The sequence below is a fragment of the Zalophus californianus genome, chromosome 4 (genome assembly GCF_009762305.2).
Source record: "Zalophus californianus isolate mZalCal1 chromosome 4, mZalCal1.pri.v2, whole genome shotgun sequence".
Taxonomy (NCBI): Eukaryota; Metazoa; Chordata; class Mammalia; order Carnivora; family Otariidae; genus Zalophus; species Zalophus californianus.
In genome coordinates, this window is record NC_045598.1 from 181,842,852 (window position 1) to 181,861,044 (window position 18,193).

The window sequence follows — 18,193 nt, forward strand, 5'->3', positions numbered from 1 at the left end:
AAGGCTCCGAATGGGGCAAATACAGATTGCTGGGTGGTCTGCCCGCACACCTTCCTGTGCCATCTCCCCTGTCCATCGTCTGATCTACAACTGTGCAAGTCATAAACCCCTGGGAGTCCTGCGGGTTGTGTCTGGTGGATTGCGACTGACCACCGCCCTGTGGCAAGACCCATCTTGTGTCTGTCTGTGAATTCATGGAAGTGGTCCTTACGGCCTCTCTGCTACTGATTCGCAAGTTCTCCTCGGGATGGGTTGTGACATCCTACTGCTTCGCTCATTAGTGAGTTAAGTACAATCTTTGACATTTATTTATTTATATTCATAAGGGAGTTATAGATTTACATTTTTTTACAATTGTTTTTTTTAACAAAAATGATACTTTTTCTTCTAAGCATTGCCTTAGCTTCATCTTTATGATTTTGATCCCCTTTCTGATGGCTTGACAGCTCACACTGAGATCAGTCCCCGACCAGAGCCCTGGGGAAGCCTGCAAAGGGAAGGCCAGAAAAATAGTCACTCATGAGCAGCTCAAGTACAATTATCCCAGTTCACTGCTGCTCTCAAAGAAATATGGCCAAAGGAATTTTTTTCAAATCTTATTTATTTTTTTTATTTATTTTTAGAAAGAGTGAGCACATGCAAGCAGGGAGAGGGGCAGAAGGGGAGAGAGAATTTTTTAATAATAAAATTTTTAAAGTTTTTATTTGAGAGAGAGAGAGAGAGATCATGAGTGGGGGAAGGGGCACCGGGAAAGGGAGAAACACATTCCCTGCTGAGTGTAGAACCCAACGTGGGGCCCAATCCCAGGACCCTGAGATCATGACTTAAGCTGAAGGCCAGATGCTTAACCGACTGAGTCACCCAGGTGCCCTGAGAATATATTTTTTAAAGATTTATTTATTTTGAGAGAGAGAGCGAGTAGAAGGAGAGAATCTCAGGCAGATGCCCCGCTGAGCGTGGAGCCGGATGCCAAGCTCAATCTCAGAGGACCCTGAGATCATGACCTGAGCCGAAATCAAGAGTCAGGAAGCTTAACCGGCTGAGCCACTCAGGTGCCCTTGGCCAAAGGAAATTTTTTAAAAGCCTTCTTTTCTATTGTTCTCTGCATGGCCTAAGGAACATTAAATGGGATATCATTCATAACTCTGCATAACCCTTCTAGAGCGCATCCAAGAATCTTCATTTGGCCATACGTATTGACTTGACAAGTATTTTTACTTACAGAACCCTTCAAGCAGCAGTCAGTGGCGTGTGTGATGACACTGGTCCTCAGGTAAAATTAAATACATGTCCCCTTCCCCATTGCCCCTATCTTTCATTCATAGAACAGGAGAGGAGCCACCTCCTGTTTTCTTTGGGAGCAGGAAATGTTGCCTAAAAGAACTTGAGTTCCTTGGAGGAGGAAAGGCGCTACGGTAGATTCTATCCTCCTCACAATGTCTCTTTTCCCTCATGCTCTTCCAGAAGCTAGCCACTCCTCCAGCAGATGTAGAGATGGAGTCTTCTCCCTTTGAAGCTGGACCACCTCCATGACTGCCCTGATCAACAGGGTATGGCAGAAGTAAGCTGCCATACATTTCCTGGTTCTTTTGGGATGCTCACTCTTGGAACCTGGACACCATGCTCTGACGAAGGCTAGACCAGCCCAGCTGGACATGTGCAGGTGTTCTGGCTGTCAGCCCAGCTGAAGTCCTGGTCAAAAACCAGTATCAACTATCAGTTGTGTGAGTGAAGACACCTCTAGGTGATTCCAGCCTCCAGATTTCAAGTTATCTCCAGCATAAGAGAGAAGAGACAAGCTCTCTCCATTGTCTGTCTGTATTTCTGATCTACAGAAAGTGGGAGCATAATGAAATGGTTGTTCTATGTCACTAAGTATGGAATGACTGTTATGGGGCAACAATAACCAGAACGGGCATTCTGATTTTTTCCCTTAGGTGGTGGAGGTAAGCAGACTCTACAACCCAGTTCTTCATAACCCTGAGTGATGTCAGGGGAGCTCCTGGGTCACTCTGTTCAGTGATTTCTCCCTTCAACAGACCGTGGACAAGTGCACTTTCCCAGAGCAGCTGATGCAAGATGATGGCCTGTCAAGTTGGTCTTAATTTCTCTCTGAAATGGGCCCCAACTGAGGCTCCTGTGAAGGAATAGATGCTGTGTGCTTGGTCCTGCCTTCCCCGCCTCACTAGCAGGGCCTCCACTCTGTCCCAGGGCCTTGGCGACATCACCCTGCTCCCATCCAACCCTGAGAGGGCTCACATGAGCCCTCAGATCCAGCGCATCACCAGCCTCAGCTCAGTGACACCGCCGACAGAGCGTCTGTGCATGGGTAACCCCCACATGGCTCTCGTGAATGGTGATAACTCTGGTGTCATGGGTAGGGTGGGGCTCAGGGGCAAGTGGTGGGAGATGTGGCCTCACAGCAGGATGGGGTCCAGATCTTGTCCTCTGGGCAACAGTCCAAGGGGGTGTTTAGGTCGAGGAGGGGTGAGGTAGCGGTCATGTTGACAAGTGGATCATGGGAGATTGAACGCAAGCAGTGGAAATGGGTTTAAAGGAGACAGGAGAAGCTTTTTGTGAGGTAGAACAGACAGGATTTCGTTACCAAATGAATGCTGAGCACAGGAAGCAGTGATGGTGTTTTCCAATATGCGTGAATGGAAAGTGAAGGCGTAAAACAAGAGCCAGAGGACAGGAGGCAGAATAAGGTGAAGGGGCAGGAAAAGAAGAGAGAAGTTGATGGATGACCTAAGCGTTGGACCAGGAGGAGTCAGGTGAACTTTAGGAAAGCATCAAAGGCCTGAAACGGGGATTGCAGGGGGCATCAGCCAAGAGCTGGCAGCAGAAGCCCCAGGAATGGGCCCAAGTGTCCCCGGAAGGGGAAGGGTACCCACGGAGAAGAGGATGGGGCCGAAGGCCCCACCCTGGGGGGCGGCCGTATGTGAAGGACGGAGGAGGCAGTTATGGCCGGAGGGCAAGAACTGGGAGAGCGGGCTCTCAGAAGACGACTTTCCCTAGCACCGGATATGGCTCCGGGCACCTAGCAGGTGCTCAGGAAATGTTTGCCGGGTGAAGAGACCCAGCCGCAGGGCCAATGGAAGTTTATCCCTCACACAGGGAAAACGCCAGACCAAACTGGAGGAGCAAAAGTTGGGGAGTGAATTTGGAAAAGAACAGCTACTTTTGGCTAAGGTCTGCTCCGGGAGTGTCAGACACGTTGGCCTGACAGGTATCAGCTGGATACAGCTAGCACTTTCCATCCAAATGTGTCAGGCGAGCTGTGACAGACACGCACTGCGTGGCGCGGCCCCTGCTGTCAGGCGGAGGGCAGGCCTGCTCTGGGGGGACAGGGGGGACGGGGGGGAAGGAGGGCACTGCAACCCAGGCCCTGGAGCTAGAGCAGCACTCCCCGCCCCGTCCCTGTGCCTGCCACGGTCAGTGGTCTCGGGTCATTCACAGGCCACTCACGTGCGAGGGTCCCACTGCCAGGAGCGGGATGCAGAGATGGAAACAGCTGTGTGGGACACAAGGGGACGTGATGGCGGAGAAAGGACAGTTGTCGCTGCTCAACACCACCCACAGAGAAGCAGGAGGAAAAGTTTGTGGACCTGAGGGCATCTGGGCAACAGGACCAGAAGCTGGCATCACATCAGTGAGATTTTTCTCTCTCCTGGGGCCTCTCCTGCCCCTGGAGGTGCTGGTGTGGGCGCAGAAGCAATGAGCCTTCGGGAAGCAAGAAATGGGCCAAAGCAGAAGCAAGGAGGATGGCGCAGGGAGGACTCACGGAGAGCAGCCGGAGCACCGGATTCCGGAAGCAGGGTATTACTCGCACAAACGGAACGCTGAATGCTCACCTTGCAGCAAGTGATTAAAACAACGTATTTGTGTCTCCCATGCTTCCTTTCCCCTTTCTTCAACAGGGTGGCCCTGCCCCGAATGAAGATGTAGGCAGGTCCTACGGACGTTTCCTCCCACTCTGGGGGAATAGAGGCCCTTCAGTGCTCCCAGTCTCTGCTCAGTAAAGTCACCACCCTGGCATTAACCTTCTCCACTCCTCTCCCTCCCCTGCCCTGGGCCACCCTGGAGTCAGGAGGGCAGGGGCAGGTGAGGGGAGAGAGGTGAGGGGGAGTGTGTGCACTCCATCCATTGCCACCTTCTACCATGCTGTGGACCCTGGGAGCATGACCTCTGATGGCCACACGGACAGGCTCCCTGGCCCCTGGCTTCTGGTCAGGTTTGGCCAGGGGGAAACTCTAGCAAGAGATTGGAGGGAGGAGGAAATTAAGGTCACGATGTTTATTCCCCCAGCTCATCCCTGTGGGCTGCATCCCCGGAAGAAGGTCCCAGTTCCTGCTGGCAATCTACTGTCTTCAGTTGTCTCTCTGGGTCTGGGTGACCACTCTCTCTCTTTACCCATTCAAGTCCAAGGCTAGGAACTGCCAGGACCTTGACTGGTCCAGGTAAGGTGGTCCTCACTTGGCTTGGCCAGGGTTCTTGCTCTGCTAGCCTAGAGGACAAACGAAGCTGACTATTCTCCTTCTTGAGGCCCTTTCATGGACTCTTCAGAGGCTCCCCGTTTGCCCCCTCAACTATGTTCCTGGTCCTGGGCAGTCCTCTGAGCTTCCTTCCTCAGCCCCGTGTGCAGTGGCATGCCTCCAGCCTCCTCCCTGGGCTCCTCACCCCTCCAGACGGCCCAAATGGACAGAGCCCACGACAACCCACATCTAGTCCTTGGAAAAGTCTCATGCTTCCCTGTCCCCAGCCAGCTGTGGGAGGGGGCCACAACTCTCCGCTCCTCTGGCACAGCTTTTCTCTGGTCCCATGGATGATTCCCCTAGCAGGATGGGACTCTGGCCCACCTTCAGTTTCAGGTTTCTCAGGCATGAGTCAAGCACCAGCCTGTGTGTCCCCAAACTTCAGGAAACTCTCCAAAACTCCCTGGTTCAAGGCTTTGAAGGCCCTCTCACTAAGCTTGGGCTACAGAGGAAGAGCCCCGAATCGGAGGTGGAGCTCACAGAAAGGTAACAGCTCTCTCCAAAGACATGTGTTCGTCCATCTTCACCCCCAAAGACATCATCCCCCACAAAGCCCCTCTACCCTCATACTTTTCATATTTCCAAAGGGAGTGAGTCTTTTTAAGATTTATGAAGTAAGTTCGTGCATTTCCTTTGAAAACATTGTCATGTGAACCATCTCATTCACTTTGGTAGGTAAAAATCTTTCATATTAGAAACCCAGTCAAAAATGACTTAATGAGAATCTCATTCTAACATCTTGTTGTGCTATCTTAGGGCAAGCCACCTGATCTTTGGGAGTCTCAGTTGTAAAACATGACAGTGGGTTCAGAAAAGTTAGCTCAGTTTGCTAGTATAATTGATCCACATTTGTTTGCGTCACAAAAATATAAGCTCAGTGAAACCCAAGAGATGTTGCTTTGGGTTCACCATTATACTCCCTGCACTTGGTCCACAGTAGGCACACTCCTACTGAATGAAAAATGACCAAATGCTTAGTTGAGAGGATTTCTCCTAAGATCAAAAATGAGATGGGTATAAGAAAATATTTGGCAAAAAAAAAAACAAAAACAAAGTGCTACAAAATCCAAAGACACTCTTTTGGGAGCAATATGATTGCCCAGTGGTAGGCTTGCCTTTTTAGGTCAAGCATTGTCAGGGCCGCCTCTCCATTAGCTCTCCCACCCCTTCTCTGATACTCTGCCCTGCTCAGCCTGCTCCAGTCACCCTGGCTTACTGGCTGTTCCTGAAACCATGTGCTACCTCAGGGCCTTTGCACATGCTGTTCTCAGTTTTTAGGACACTCTTCCCCCAGGTATGCACATGGCTCACTACCTCATGGTTGGACCTCGTTGGAGATCCCTGCTACACTGCCCAGATTTTATCCTGTAAATCTTCCTCCTAGGCTTCTGTAAAGAGGCCTGCACTTACCCTGGATGACTGTACATTGATAAACAGAGTTTTCAGGGGTTACTAGACACCAATTCTAAACTGCTGGTAGTTCCTGGGAGACCCAAAACAACAATGTGTTTCACAGTCAGGGGGAGGCTGTTTTTTATTTCAGTTGGGAGAGACTGGGATGAAAAAGTTTTATTTTTGAACCTAGCCAGTTTAGTTCCTTTATATTTTCTCTAAATGCTGCTTGAAAATGGACCAATTATTTGTGTCTTTTGATTTGGAGCTAAAAGCACTAGTGGTCCTCTGGCATTCTCCTTGGAAATCTCTTTCCCTACACCTACTCAGGCAGGAGGTACATTACAATGTTTCCATGTGACCCCAGGCAACAGCTCTGCTAACCTTTCCTCCTTGACGTCCAGGGGTCTCCTTTCCCCCAGCACTGAAGAGCACTTTCTTCTTTCCCAGTAAGCCCTCAGGACAGCCTCCTCAAGGCTGGCGGAGCTTCTGTAACCTCCTGGTGGCACGACAGAGGTGCCCAGCTCAGCTCTCCCCAAGAGAGAACCCACACAAGGAGTACAGAGCACCAAAAGCCTCCCGCCCTGGCCACCACTGTCAGGGCAGGGAGCCACCGGCCAAGACCTGAATATGGCAGGGGTAGCTGGCCTCGGTCATCTTGACCCAAGAGGCTCGTCTTCTGTGGACAATCCTATGCTAGAGCTCCCGCTAGGCTGGCTGGAGTGCTCTCAGGGCCGCGCTCTCTCCTAAGGCTCCATTTAGCCCATCCTCCATCCACCTCCCTCCACCTCCTTCCCCTCATTTTGCGGATGTCAAGCCTCTATCTACAGCCTTAGAGGTTCTCCCTTCCTACCCCTGCTTGCTCTCCTCTTCATCATTCCAAGGTATTACCACCAATAATCATGAGAAGAAAATTGAAACACTGCTAAAATCATATTAAAGCATTCCAATTCGATCTGAAATTACAGTTTTAACTTCTGAGCTTGACCAATTTGCTGAAGTACCAATTTAATAATCAGGCCTTTTATCTCTGACTTCATCTGTCTGCATTAGCAGCCGGTCCTATGATTGAAAATCAACATCTTAATGTAATAGTTCTTTGATTTACAGAACATTTGCACTAGGAGCATTTTATTATAGACAAATGAGTTATAGCATTTTAAGGTGTACATTTGAATTTTAAACTAGTTTAAGAATATTACTGTATAAAGTAGAAGCTAAAACACTGGAGTAGTAATGTTGATAAATAACTCTGTGTTTACCATAAATGGTCTGCGCACACTCTGCAATGAACAGAACAGGGTCTGGTGGGTCCATCGATGCAGCCTGATGTTTCAAATCAATGGAGGCACTTCAGGGTTATCTTCAAAGTCGGGATCTTCCTCACTTGCTGTAATTTTGGGTTCAGATTGAACTCTTCGAGGCCTGTGTTTTTTCTCTTGAACTATGTTAGCCACATCAGGGAAGGAATGCTTGCTAGGATCTACTTCTAGTTTCTCAATTTGCTTGCTTCTACAACAGCAAAAAAGGCAAAAGGAAATTGAGATGCCTTTTTAAATGAAATTTCAAACAGAGTCAATCATTCATTCATTCAGCAAACATCGGCAAGTGCTATCCTTACAGAATAGAGATGCTTATAGAACACACAGCATAGAGATCCAATAAGAGACTGTCCCTGGTTTCAGGAAGCTCAGAGCCTTGTAGGAGCAAGAGTGGAGAAGTAAAGTGCTGGGGAGGTAGGCTAGGAGACTCTGTTCCTTTGAGAATCTGTATTTATTCACTTTTTAAAAGATTTAATTTTTAAGTAATCTCTATACGAAACATGGGGCTCAAACTCACAACCTGAGATCAAGAGTGGCATGCTCTACTGACTAAGCCAGCCAGGTGCCCCACACCTGAGAATCTTTAAATGATACAGCAGGCAAACCCCACAGCCAGGATCAATAACAGAACCACTATGGACAGGTCTTACTCCTGAATGTAGTTAATCGGGCTCCTGGACCCTGCTGCTTTAGATGATCCAGCCTGCATGCAGGAGCATTTATATACACTTGGGTGCCTAGAAGGCTCTGTCCACCTGTTTCCCCCACAAGATCCCACTCTTGCTGCGGGCACTCAGTTCTCTTGGTGACAGTTATGTGAAAACAGAACAAGAAAGATCCCCATGCCTCCATCATATAGAAAATTCTAGATACTACAGGTCACTGGGCTGCTTGCCTGGTGATTTCAATCTGTAGGTCTGGGGTTGGGCCCAGTACTCTGTATTTATATCAAGTTCCCCCCAGAGCCTTTGCTAATCAACTTATTTTGGAATCACTGTACTGGTCATCCCGTCAGTCATTCAACAGAATATACTAAGTGCCTCTACTCCAGCCCCCAGCCATCCTATGGTCTGTGCAAATAGGCACGTTTCCTAGTAGCATCTAACAGTACAGCACAGAGCTTGAATAGAACATTTATCATATTATCATGTAATTGTCTCATTATTGGTCTGTTCTCCCTATTAGACCAGCGTTCCTGAAGCAATTATATTGTCTTTTTCATCTTGTATCTTTGGTATATAGCTTTACTGAATACATGTTAAATAAATGAAAAAACATTATACTACTGTGCAATCCTGAAATTAAATAAGACATCTTTGACCTACAGAAAATCACAGTCGGCTTCATCCAGGAGCCCCATACTGATGTCCTCAGACACCGTGTATGGTGGGGAGGGAGGTTTGACTTTCTCTGGAGAGTGTAAACCCTCTGTTGTTCTTGTAACATTTCCCCCCTCATTCCTGTTGGCTGAGTAGCCCTTGAAGGCACTTGAGTTTTTTATTTTTCTGTGTTTTGACTAATACACATGGACCCGCTGAAGGAAAGTGTAATGTATACAAAGAATATAAAGCATAAATATTCCAAAGACCCAGACTGTACACTATAAACTATGTAGTCATTATTAAGTATAGCTTTACATTTTAATTCCCATGCTCTTATTTAAAAGGCTATCGTACCTATGACTTAATTAAGTAAATACCTAAATTCGTCTATTATAATTATGTTGACTTTGAGGAAAAGCAGCCTGTCTCACTTCCAGGCATATACCTCTTGGGCCACAACTTCTGGATCTTAGTAATAAACACTGAACTCAGCCAGATGCTCACCCCCTTCAGATGTTGTGAGGAATAATTTGCATGGAGGACTTTAATTGGTCATGAGTCTCTGGGTAATAGACAGTGAGCGGATAGGCCAGGGGCACCTGTGGATCACATTAATCCCAAAATAAAGAGGCGAGGGGCTTTTGTCCACTTCAATGTCAGACGCGCAACAGATGCCCATTACCAGTTTAGTTTTACCCACCCACTGACTGTCGGCACCAGAACTTCTGGAGTCTAATTAAGAATAACTGGAAGGCAAAATGAGTATTTTTATCACCATGGAAGAAAGCAAAAGAAAAGGTCTAAAATCACTAGGCATCAAACACATCAGAGATTGATTCCTTTTATTAAAGAACATAAGGAAAGAACTTGCTTCTGATAATACGGAGGGCTAGCATGTTTGGGCCAAAGATTCCTGCCTCCCACTAAAAACTTTAGGGAGGTCAGGAAAGATGTGATAAGATAATAAGGAACCCATAGGGCAGAATTCAGTAAAAGGAGGAAGGAGGGAGGAAGTGGATCCCTGAAGCCACCTTTGCCCTGAGGGACTTTGCTGATCCCCTAAAGTGGTGCTTTTTGGTCTTGCTGGCCTTATGGAGTCTGGGAACAGAGGTCAAGGCCCCGAGTGTGCCAGGTGAGCAGTCTGACAGGACACCCTATCTACCAGAAGGCTTTTCTGTCACGTAAGAGTAAATGAAAAGTAAACCCACTCTGCCCACCACCTTGGGGACTGTGAGAAGAGTGGCACAGAGAATGGCTGTGTTGGAAAAGCCACGGTTAAAAACCATCAATCTTGAATTTAGAGTGAAGTGGTTCCAAACTGGCAGTGTCCTCAGGTAGGGTCTGCCCCAAAGCACATGCCAATTTTTTTCCTAGGCTCAGCCCCTCCCAGGGTTCTGAGAAGCCCCCAAACTATTTCCTAAGGCAATGGAGCAGCTTGTCATCAAAATAAGGAACACCCAAGGAAAAGGGGCACTTTGCATGAGAACAAGCAGAAGCAGTAAGAACACAAATAGAAACAACCTCAGATTTTGAATATGAAAGCATGAATTATGAAACCAATAAGATGTTTCAGACTTAATAGCATAATGTTGAACTTTTCTTCTGGGACTGGCAATCAGGCAGAGATGCCTGCTATTCATCTCCATTCTACATCGTACTGGTGCCTTTCCCTACACACTAAGGCATGAAAAAGAAATAAAAGATACAAGACTAGGAAGAAAGAAAGTCATCATTCTCTGTAGATATATAGAAAATCCAAAAGGACCAACAAATTAATAAAATCATACGAGAGATCAGCGAGGTTGCCAGGTACAAAATTAAACACAAAAGTGACTTACATAATGGTGATGGTTGTAAATTATTGCCATAGATGCCACCGAGTTGTATACTTTTAGATACTTAAGACAGTGAATTTTATGTTATATGTATTTTACCACGATAAAAAAATCAATTGCAAATCTATATACTAGCAATAAAAACACATTTATGATAGCATCAAAATACCATACACCTAAAAATTAATACAACATGTGTATATTTAACATGAATCTAGACATAAGCCTTGCAGCCTTCACAAGAATTAACTCAATATGGATCACTGACCTAAACACAAAATGCAAAACTGTCAAACTCCTAGAAGAGAACACAGGAGAAGAGCTAACCAACCCTGGGTATGGCGATACCACTTTAGGTACAACAGCAAAGGCACAATCCATGAAAGAAATAGTTGACAAGCTGGATTTCATTAAAATTAAAAACTTCTGCTCCATGAAAGACAATTTTGGGAGAATGACAGGACAAGCCACAGACTGGGAGAAAATATTTGCAAAAAACATCTGATGAATGACTGTTATCCAAAACATACAAAGAACTCAAACATAACAATAAGAAAACAGTGTGATTGGAAGATGGGCCAAGGACCTTCACAGACACCTCACCAGCAAAGATGTACAGCTGGCAAATTAGCAAATGAAAAGATGCTCCAGACCATATGTCATCAGGGAATTGCAAATTAAAACAACAAGGAGATACAAGTACATGCATATTAGAATGGCCAAAGTCCAGAACATTGACACCACCAAATGCTGGCAAGAATGAGGAGCAACAGGAACTCTCATACATTACTAGCAGGGATGGAAAGTGGTACAGCCACTTTGGAAGACAGTTTGGCAGTTTTCTTACATAACTAAACATACCCTTAACCATACAATCCAGCAATCGCACTTCTCGGTATTTACCCAAAGGAGTTGAGAATTTATGTCCACACAAAAACCTGCACACTGTGTTTATAGCAGCTTGATTCATAATTTCACAAAACTGGAAGCAACCAAAATGTCTTTCAGTAGGCAAATGGATAAATAAATTGTGGTCCATCCAGATAATGGAATATTATTCAGCACTAAAAAGAAATACATTATCAAGTCATGGAAAGACATGGAGAAACCTTGAATGTATATTACTAAGTGGAAGAAGCCAGTCTGAAAAGGCTACATACTAAATGATTCCAACTCTAAGACATTCTGGAAAAGGTAAAACTAGAGAGACAGTAAAAAGATTAATAGTTGCCAGGGGTGGGGGTGGGGGAGAGAGGGATGAATGGGTGAAGTACAGGCATTTTTAGGACAGTGCAACTACTCTGTATGATATTATGACAGTAGATACCTGTCATTATATATTTGTCAAAACCCACAGAATGAACAACACTAAGTTTGAACCTTAATGTAAACTATGAATTTTGGGTGATAATGATGTGCGTCCATGTAGGTTCAACAGCTGTAACAAATGTACCACTCTGGTGGTAGATGTTGACAGCGGGGAAGACTGTGCATGAGTGGGGGCCATGGACTTATGGGAAATCTCTATGTTTTTCACTCAATTTTTCTGTGAACCTAAGACTGCTCTAAAGAAAAATGTCTATAAAAAGAAAAAGACACCATGAATATAGTAGGAAGGCAAGCCCAAGAATGGACTAAGATTTATAATTCTGGCTCTACTATCACTTAGCAACTCTGTGATCTTGGGCAAATTAATCTCTTTGAACCTCAGTCCATTAGGAATAACCCAATTTCTCTTACAGTAATTTTGAAAATGAAAGACAGAGAGTATCATGGAACACAGACTAGGCACTCCACACTCAGTAAAACCATTCTGAGCAAGTTGTGTGTCCTCCTTGATCAGACAGTGTCACGGAACCACAAGAGTTCCCAGCATCGGTTACCTTCCCACAAAACATGATCGTCTCTGGTCCCAGTGAACAGAACCTTACTCCACTGATCTTCCCCCTCCAGTCACTTTGTCTGCATAGCAAGAGCAAAGGCTCGCTCTGGCTATGAGAGGTCTATCATTAGGTCCGCCATCCTCCTCCCCCTCAAACTCACAGCTGCCTGACCTCATTCCCACGTGCAGCTTCCACAGGCAGCTGTTTGGTTCGTGGGATCGCCCAGCCAGAGGCTGAGGTGATGTGGATGGTGAAGTTTGTCAGTGGTTAAGGAGTGCTGCCAGGAACAACCCTCACATAGATATGTTATGCATAGCGGGGAGGTGATTATTTCTCAGCAATACCAATGAACAAGAGAGGCTTTGCAAATGTAACGTAGGAAGTAATCACTATAATGGTGATCTTCCCGGGGTCTGAAAACCAGCTCCATGCTGTTTGCCATGACTTGGCTTCCCCTTCCTGCGATCCCTCACAAACTGGATTCACACTCCTTACATGTGTGGATGCTGCTGGGGGTCAATTATGACCATGGATATTCGTAATAGCATAATGCCCTTGAATCTCTGTAAGTTACACATATATCTGACATGGAGGCCACTAAACTAGGAAATATGAGAGTGGATCTCCAAGGTTAAAAACAGAAACCTTTCAGAAGGAATTCAACTCCACACCTGTTGTTCAGACAAGCCCGTATGGAAAATCCACAAAACTTCCACAGTTGACTCAGAATATAGGAATGCCTGACTGCTTGTATTATGCAAGACGTAAATATAGCTCTTGTTCAGGTATTTTTGTGATGATAATTTCAGCATATACATTTGTATCACAAAGATAGTTTGCCTGGGTTCAAAATAGATTTTGCCATCTGGGTGGTAAGAGTCTGGAAATCATGACAAGCAGAAGGAAAGCCGAAAGGCCTGGGATGTGCATTCTAAGGAAGAACTGAAATGAGGAGAGCTCTGTCCAGAATACTTTAAGGGATTTCACTGCTCACAGGAGCTGGGCTTTGTTCTGAGGGTGTTCAGGCTGCAGAGCTAGAATGTTCAGTGGGGAATGGAGGAGAGGCTTCCTGCCACTGGGGAGTATGGAGAGCAGGGAGGGAGCAGGTGGGAGAGGGGTTGACGCAGAGGCTTGAAGATGACCTGTGAGTAGGAGGTTGACAGGAGGGTACATGATGGGGCCCCTTGGCCCTTGCATCCCTGAGAGTTTTAGGATCTATGAAGTGACAGACGGGCCGTGAGCAGCATTATGAACAGGGCTCAGCAGAGCTGTCCCAACAGGTCACGGCTACCCAACCGTCAGACATCCTAAACTTCTCTCCCTCATTTGCCCCATCTGTAAGCTGAGGATAAAATTGGGAAGGACAAAGTGTGTTAATAGTGCGTGAAGCACACAGGACAGTGCCTGATACAAAGTGAGTGCTCAGTCAATGTTAGTGGTCACTGGTGCTGACATCACCACTCTTACCATTATCGTCACAAGTAATTGGGGCCTGTATATACACAGATTGGTTTTTTATGGATCAAGAGCCCTACAAATCGAGAGTCTACATTTTGGAAATAAACATTAACATTCACAGCATGAATAATTTATAAACTTTAAATAACTGTATCTCTGGGGAAGGTACATTCTAGATACCAAATGACCACGAAGAGAACTATAATAAAGCTCAAGACAGCTGGAGAGGTGGTACCTTTGGTTTGTGTGCTCTCTGCTGCTGTCCAAGGTACTTTCCCCAGGCTTTGATGTTTGTCTCCAACCTGTGATTACTCCATCTACCTGAAATCAAAATACAACACGCACTAAGTGGTACATTACTCTCTGATATATCCTCAAAAATATACACTATCTATATATTTTTAAGAAGCTAAAACATTTTAATTTTTGCGACACAGTCCATAAAAGAGTCTAACTATAAGCCCCTGTATGTGGTATGAGAAAATTATATCAGAAATTCTATCTGGGCACAATACTCTTGCAAAGCCGCAAGCTATCCTTCATTTGCCAAAGGCCCAGTGAGGGGAATACAGTGAATTAATTCATGTAACAAATATTTTCTGAGAGCCAGCGACATGCCAGACACTGCTTGGGGGGCGGGGGGTGGGAATAGACATGTGGTGGAGACATTGCCTCTGAGCTGCCCCGCTCCGCATGCGTGTTGCAGCAGGAAGCACACCGAGGTGGAAGCCCAAATCCCAACCTTCCCAGCACACTGCACCCCATGAGATATGAGCTCGAAGGCCACTTCTGGTATGAAAATTTCTGTAATTCTTCCACTTCTTTTAAACCAAATAAGCTCAGTGCTAAGGATGTTGAGTTCTCAATAAATAAAACTGATTTAATCCAACAAACATACAGCAAAGATTATTCACACCCAGCACCTTTCCCTTAGGAAGCTCAAAGGTACAAGAGTGTGGGGCCAGAAGAGAACATGGGGCCACTTACTAGACCCAGACACCACGCTGGACATATATGCCTGCCAATATGAGGCAGTTCACTTGTTTTATTTAACCCCTAACTCTCAGTATTCCTATGAGACAAGGATTATTTGTAGGCAGAGAGAAGGAATTTTAAAACTCCTCTTTAAAACTTCACCCTTGTTTTCATCCACCGACCAAGATGGGGGTTCCTGCCTTTTCTTTCCAGGGAAGAGAGATGTCTGGAGTGTGTACATTCCCCTCTCCACCCTAATCATTTTTCTTTGGGGAAGAAGTACTTCATTTACTGGCCACATCTCACTGGTGGGCAGGGTCACTCCTCTGCAGGTGAGGGACATCCCTGCCCTTTCTCTTTTGGGCCTGAGACTTCACTTACTGCACAGCAGTGGTCAGATCCATGAAGAAACAGACTAGACTTGGACTTTGAGGGTCTGGGCACCATCCCCACTCCCATCTGCAGGCTCAGGGAAGGGAATCAGGAGCCCCAAGGTAGTCTCAATCTTAAGCTAGATTCTCCAATCCAGGTTTTACCAAACCTCCGAATCAGAGCGCTGTCCACTTTAATCCAATCGTTAGATGGGGTAATCTGTTTCCCATGTGACTAACAATTCTTGGTTGTATGTCCCATCGTTCAGAGCCCCAGAAAGCCTATCCCGTTGTTTGTCACATGAATGTTTAAGGAAATGAATGGTGAACAAAGAAATAAAGTAATGAATCCTAACCTGAGGGACGGTAGAATCAAATCTGGGGAGGTGAATGCCTGATGGATAGCCATCCCTTGATGGTAATCCTTCTATGTTGTGGTATAGAACCAGTGTTTTAGACAGTGCAGTTGTATATTTATTATATTTGACAACAATTCAATCCATCTGTGGGTGTGATTTCATGCAGCTCCTACGCAGAGGCAGATGCAATAGGGTTTGCCCTTCCCTTCCCCTAGACCTCATGGAAGGGCCCCTGTACGACGCAGAAAGGAAAGATCTGCTGGAACCCCACCCTTTCAGTGTGTCTACTGAATACTTGACTGGGAAAAATACCTGTAAGTACCTCACATGGTTTGTGCAATGGCCAGACTTGTGCTGAGACCCTGGGAGGAAAGAGCAGTGGATACTGCAGGGACCAGGACACTACATTTCAAGTCTGGAAGAGTTTGTTCAGAAGCGTTTTAAAAGAGTCTGCAGAACAAATCTTATAGAAGAATACTGTGGAAGAATCAGCAACTAAAGCTACCAGTGCAATGTTTACTGAATAACTAAAGGAGGTGACTCATGGAAAGGTTTGCCCAATGAAGCAGATTCTATTATCATCAAACATGGGTTTTTTGTTTTGTTTTTTGGAGGAGGGTGATTCTAACGTGTTTTATTTGCTACACTTTAAAATATATTAATGTCATAATTTTGTGTTCCATTAATTTCTTGTTGGCTAATGATTGGCGTTATATTTTCAGATGTTAATGTTGGTAAGGTACGTGTTTACACTACTTAAATACGAAAACTCAACTGAGTTTTCCTCCTTTTCTTTAACTGAACTAGTGTGATGAATACAAATATTTCCCCCACCTTCCTGGCCTATCCTTGAGGACATGGAAACACTGTTTAGTAGCTACTGAGCCCAGTTCTATTTTATTAAGCCATATTAGTATCAAACACGAAGGAAAAGATACAACTGAGGGGACTAAACAGGGACACGTCCAGTTGAGGGGAGCAGAGGGAGAGGTGGCTGATGTTAGGGTAACGAGAACTGGCCCCTTCTTCCTGCAGTGTCTCCGGGAGGCACTAGGACCTCTGGGACACATGGCTGCACTGCTGAGTGGAGCAACACTGTCCGCTGGAACTTTCTGCAATGATGGAAATGCTCTGTGCAGTCTAACATGGGGTTCCCAAACATCTGTTAGCACACCTGAGCTACTAAAGGTTTACTTTTATTTAAATTTAAGTAATTTTAGCTAACGAAGTCAGAGAGGAGGGAACATGGTTATGGTGAGCCCCAAATGTATGTGTGGGCTGCCTGACTCCTCTTCAGGGTGAAGGACTTCCATTCACACCAGTTACCCCTAATTCATCTGTGGTCCTTGACTGTACGGCCTTGACAGTTCTGGAAGTCTCTGCCCCTTCCTCAACTCCCCAAGCGTACCTGGGACCTGGTACCCCTATGGGAGTGTGAGAACTTGGGGCCTGGCTCCCAAACTCTCTGATCACTGATCCTGCTTCTGGCTCAGTTCTTCCCTCCCCCTCACAGGTGGCTGTCCTGAGAGCACGCCCTCACAGACATGGTGCATGCTCCTTTCCATCTCAGATCTGTTCCCAGGGAGCAGTGGCAACTTTGCGCTTTTTTTTTTTTTTTTAGTTTTAATATTTTAATTACATTAAATGAGGCCAACGTTAGTTAAAAAATCATTAAATTGTCAATTTTAAGAAAGAAGCTCTTGAGCCAAAAGTACAAATTTTGTATTGCTTTGCGTTGTAAATGCACTAACAAGAATGAGAGCATATGCATAATTAGAGTCTTAAAACATCCCATTTCTAACACTGTTATTTGTCACATAATAAGCTCAGACAAAGATTCACTGTGTTTATGGAAATGCAAATAGAATCACAAATTTGGAACTTTTCTTCACAGAGAATTTGCTGTGCACCAGAATCTAAATGTGTTTCTTATTTTTAAACGATATTTTCAGCTTATTTAGTTCCAAAGATTCTTTTAAGTTTAAAAGTTAGGAGGAACTAAGAAATCAGTAAGAAAAATATTGACCCCAACATTCATATTAACACCAAAATTCATCTTAACACCAATATTTATATATTAACAGCAGGTAAAACACTTCTGATGAGATCTGATTTTCCCCAGCAGAGGATCGCAGGTTCAGGTCCTGAAAACCTGCTGGTTGTTTCCCTATACAATGCTAGCAGTGCTCTTCCTCTAGGAAGTGATGTTCATCAACACTAAACATCTTAATCATCTGTACTAAGTGTGTTTAGGGATGACTGATGGACAAGCTGTAAGGGCCAAAATATGTTCAATAAATTAGATCACGGGGAATAATGGTTTCCTGAATCCATAGAAAGAAATGTAATCAGCTTCCTGAAAATTCAATTGTGGGACAGGCACAAAGGTACAAATTAACGTTTTAATGATGTGATATTACTTTAATTCTCATAGAGTCATGCAATTTCATGCAGTTCAAAGTTGAGAGTGAACATGGAAGTAGTAACCACGTCCCTTTTCTATGGAAGGCAAATGTCCCTTCTAAGGCTTTCCTGGCAGATGACTTTCCAGCTTTTGCTGAACTCCTACCCTGGGATGGAGTCTCATGACTTCCTGGGGCAGCACTTGGCACTGAGACAATCTCCCTCTACTTTATTTTATTTTATTTTATTTTATTTATTAAAGAAAGGCAGATTGCCACATGCAGCACCTCATTTAGATGTGTCTGGAGTCTTGGAAACTTGACTACCCTATGTTCTCC

At 45.2% G+C, this 18,193-nt stretch overlaps 1 protein-coding gene across 5 annotated transcripts in view; it reads right to left on the reverse strand.

Moving 5' to 3' along the window:
- Positions 1-355: 355 nt before the first annotated feature.
- Positions 356-18,193, reverse strand: part of LRRC6 (leucine rich repeat containing 6) — a 74,956-nt gene continuing 57,118 nt past the window's right edge. The window contains exons 11-13 of one of the 5 annotated variants that reach the window (XR_003518064.1): positions 13,983-14,068; positions 7,190-7,439; positions 356-487 (exon numbers count right to left, since the gene is read on the reverse strand). Coding sequence is in view for 4 of the 5 variants with exons in the window: in XM_027584007.2 (XP_027439808.1) it covers positions 7,262-7,439; positions 13,983-14,068 (264 nt within the window). In the remaining variant the exon portion in view is untranslated. Of the gene's footprint in view, positions 488-6,937; positions 7,440-13,982; positions 14,069-18,193 lie in introns of those variants that run through there. The other 4 variants (XM_027584007.2, XM_027583999.2, XM_027583990.2 and 1 more) reach the window with 4 other exon arrangements.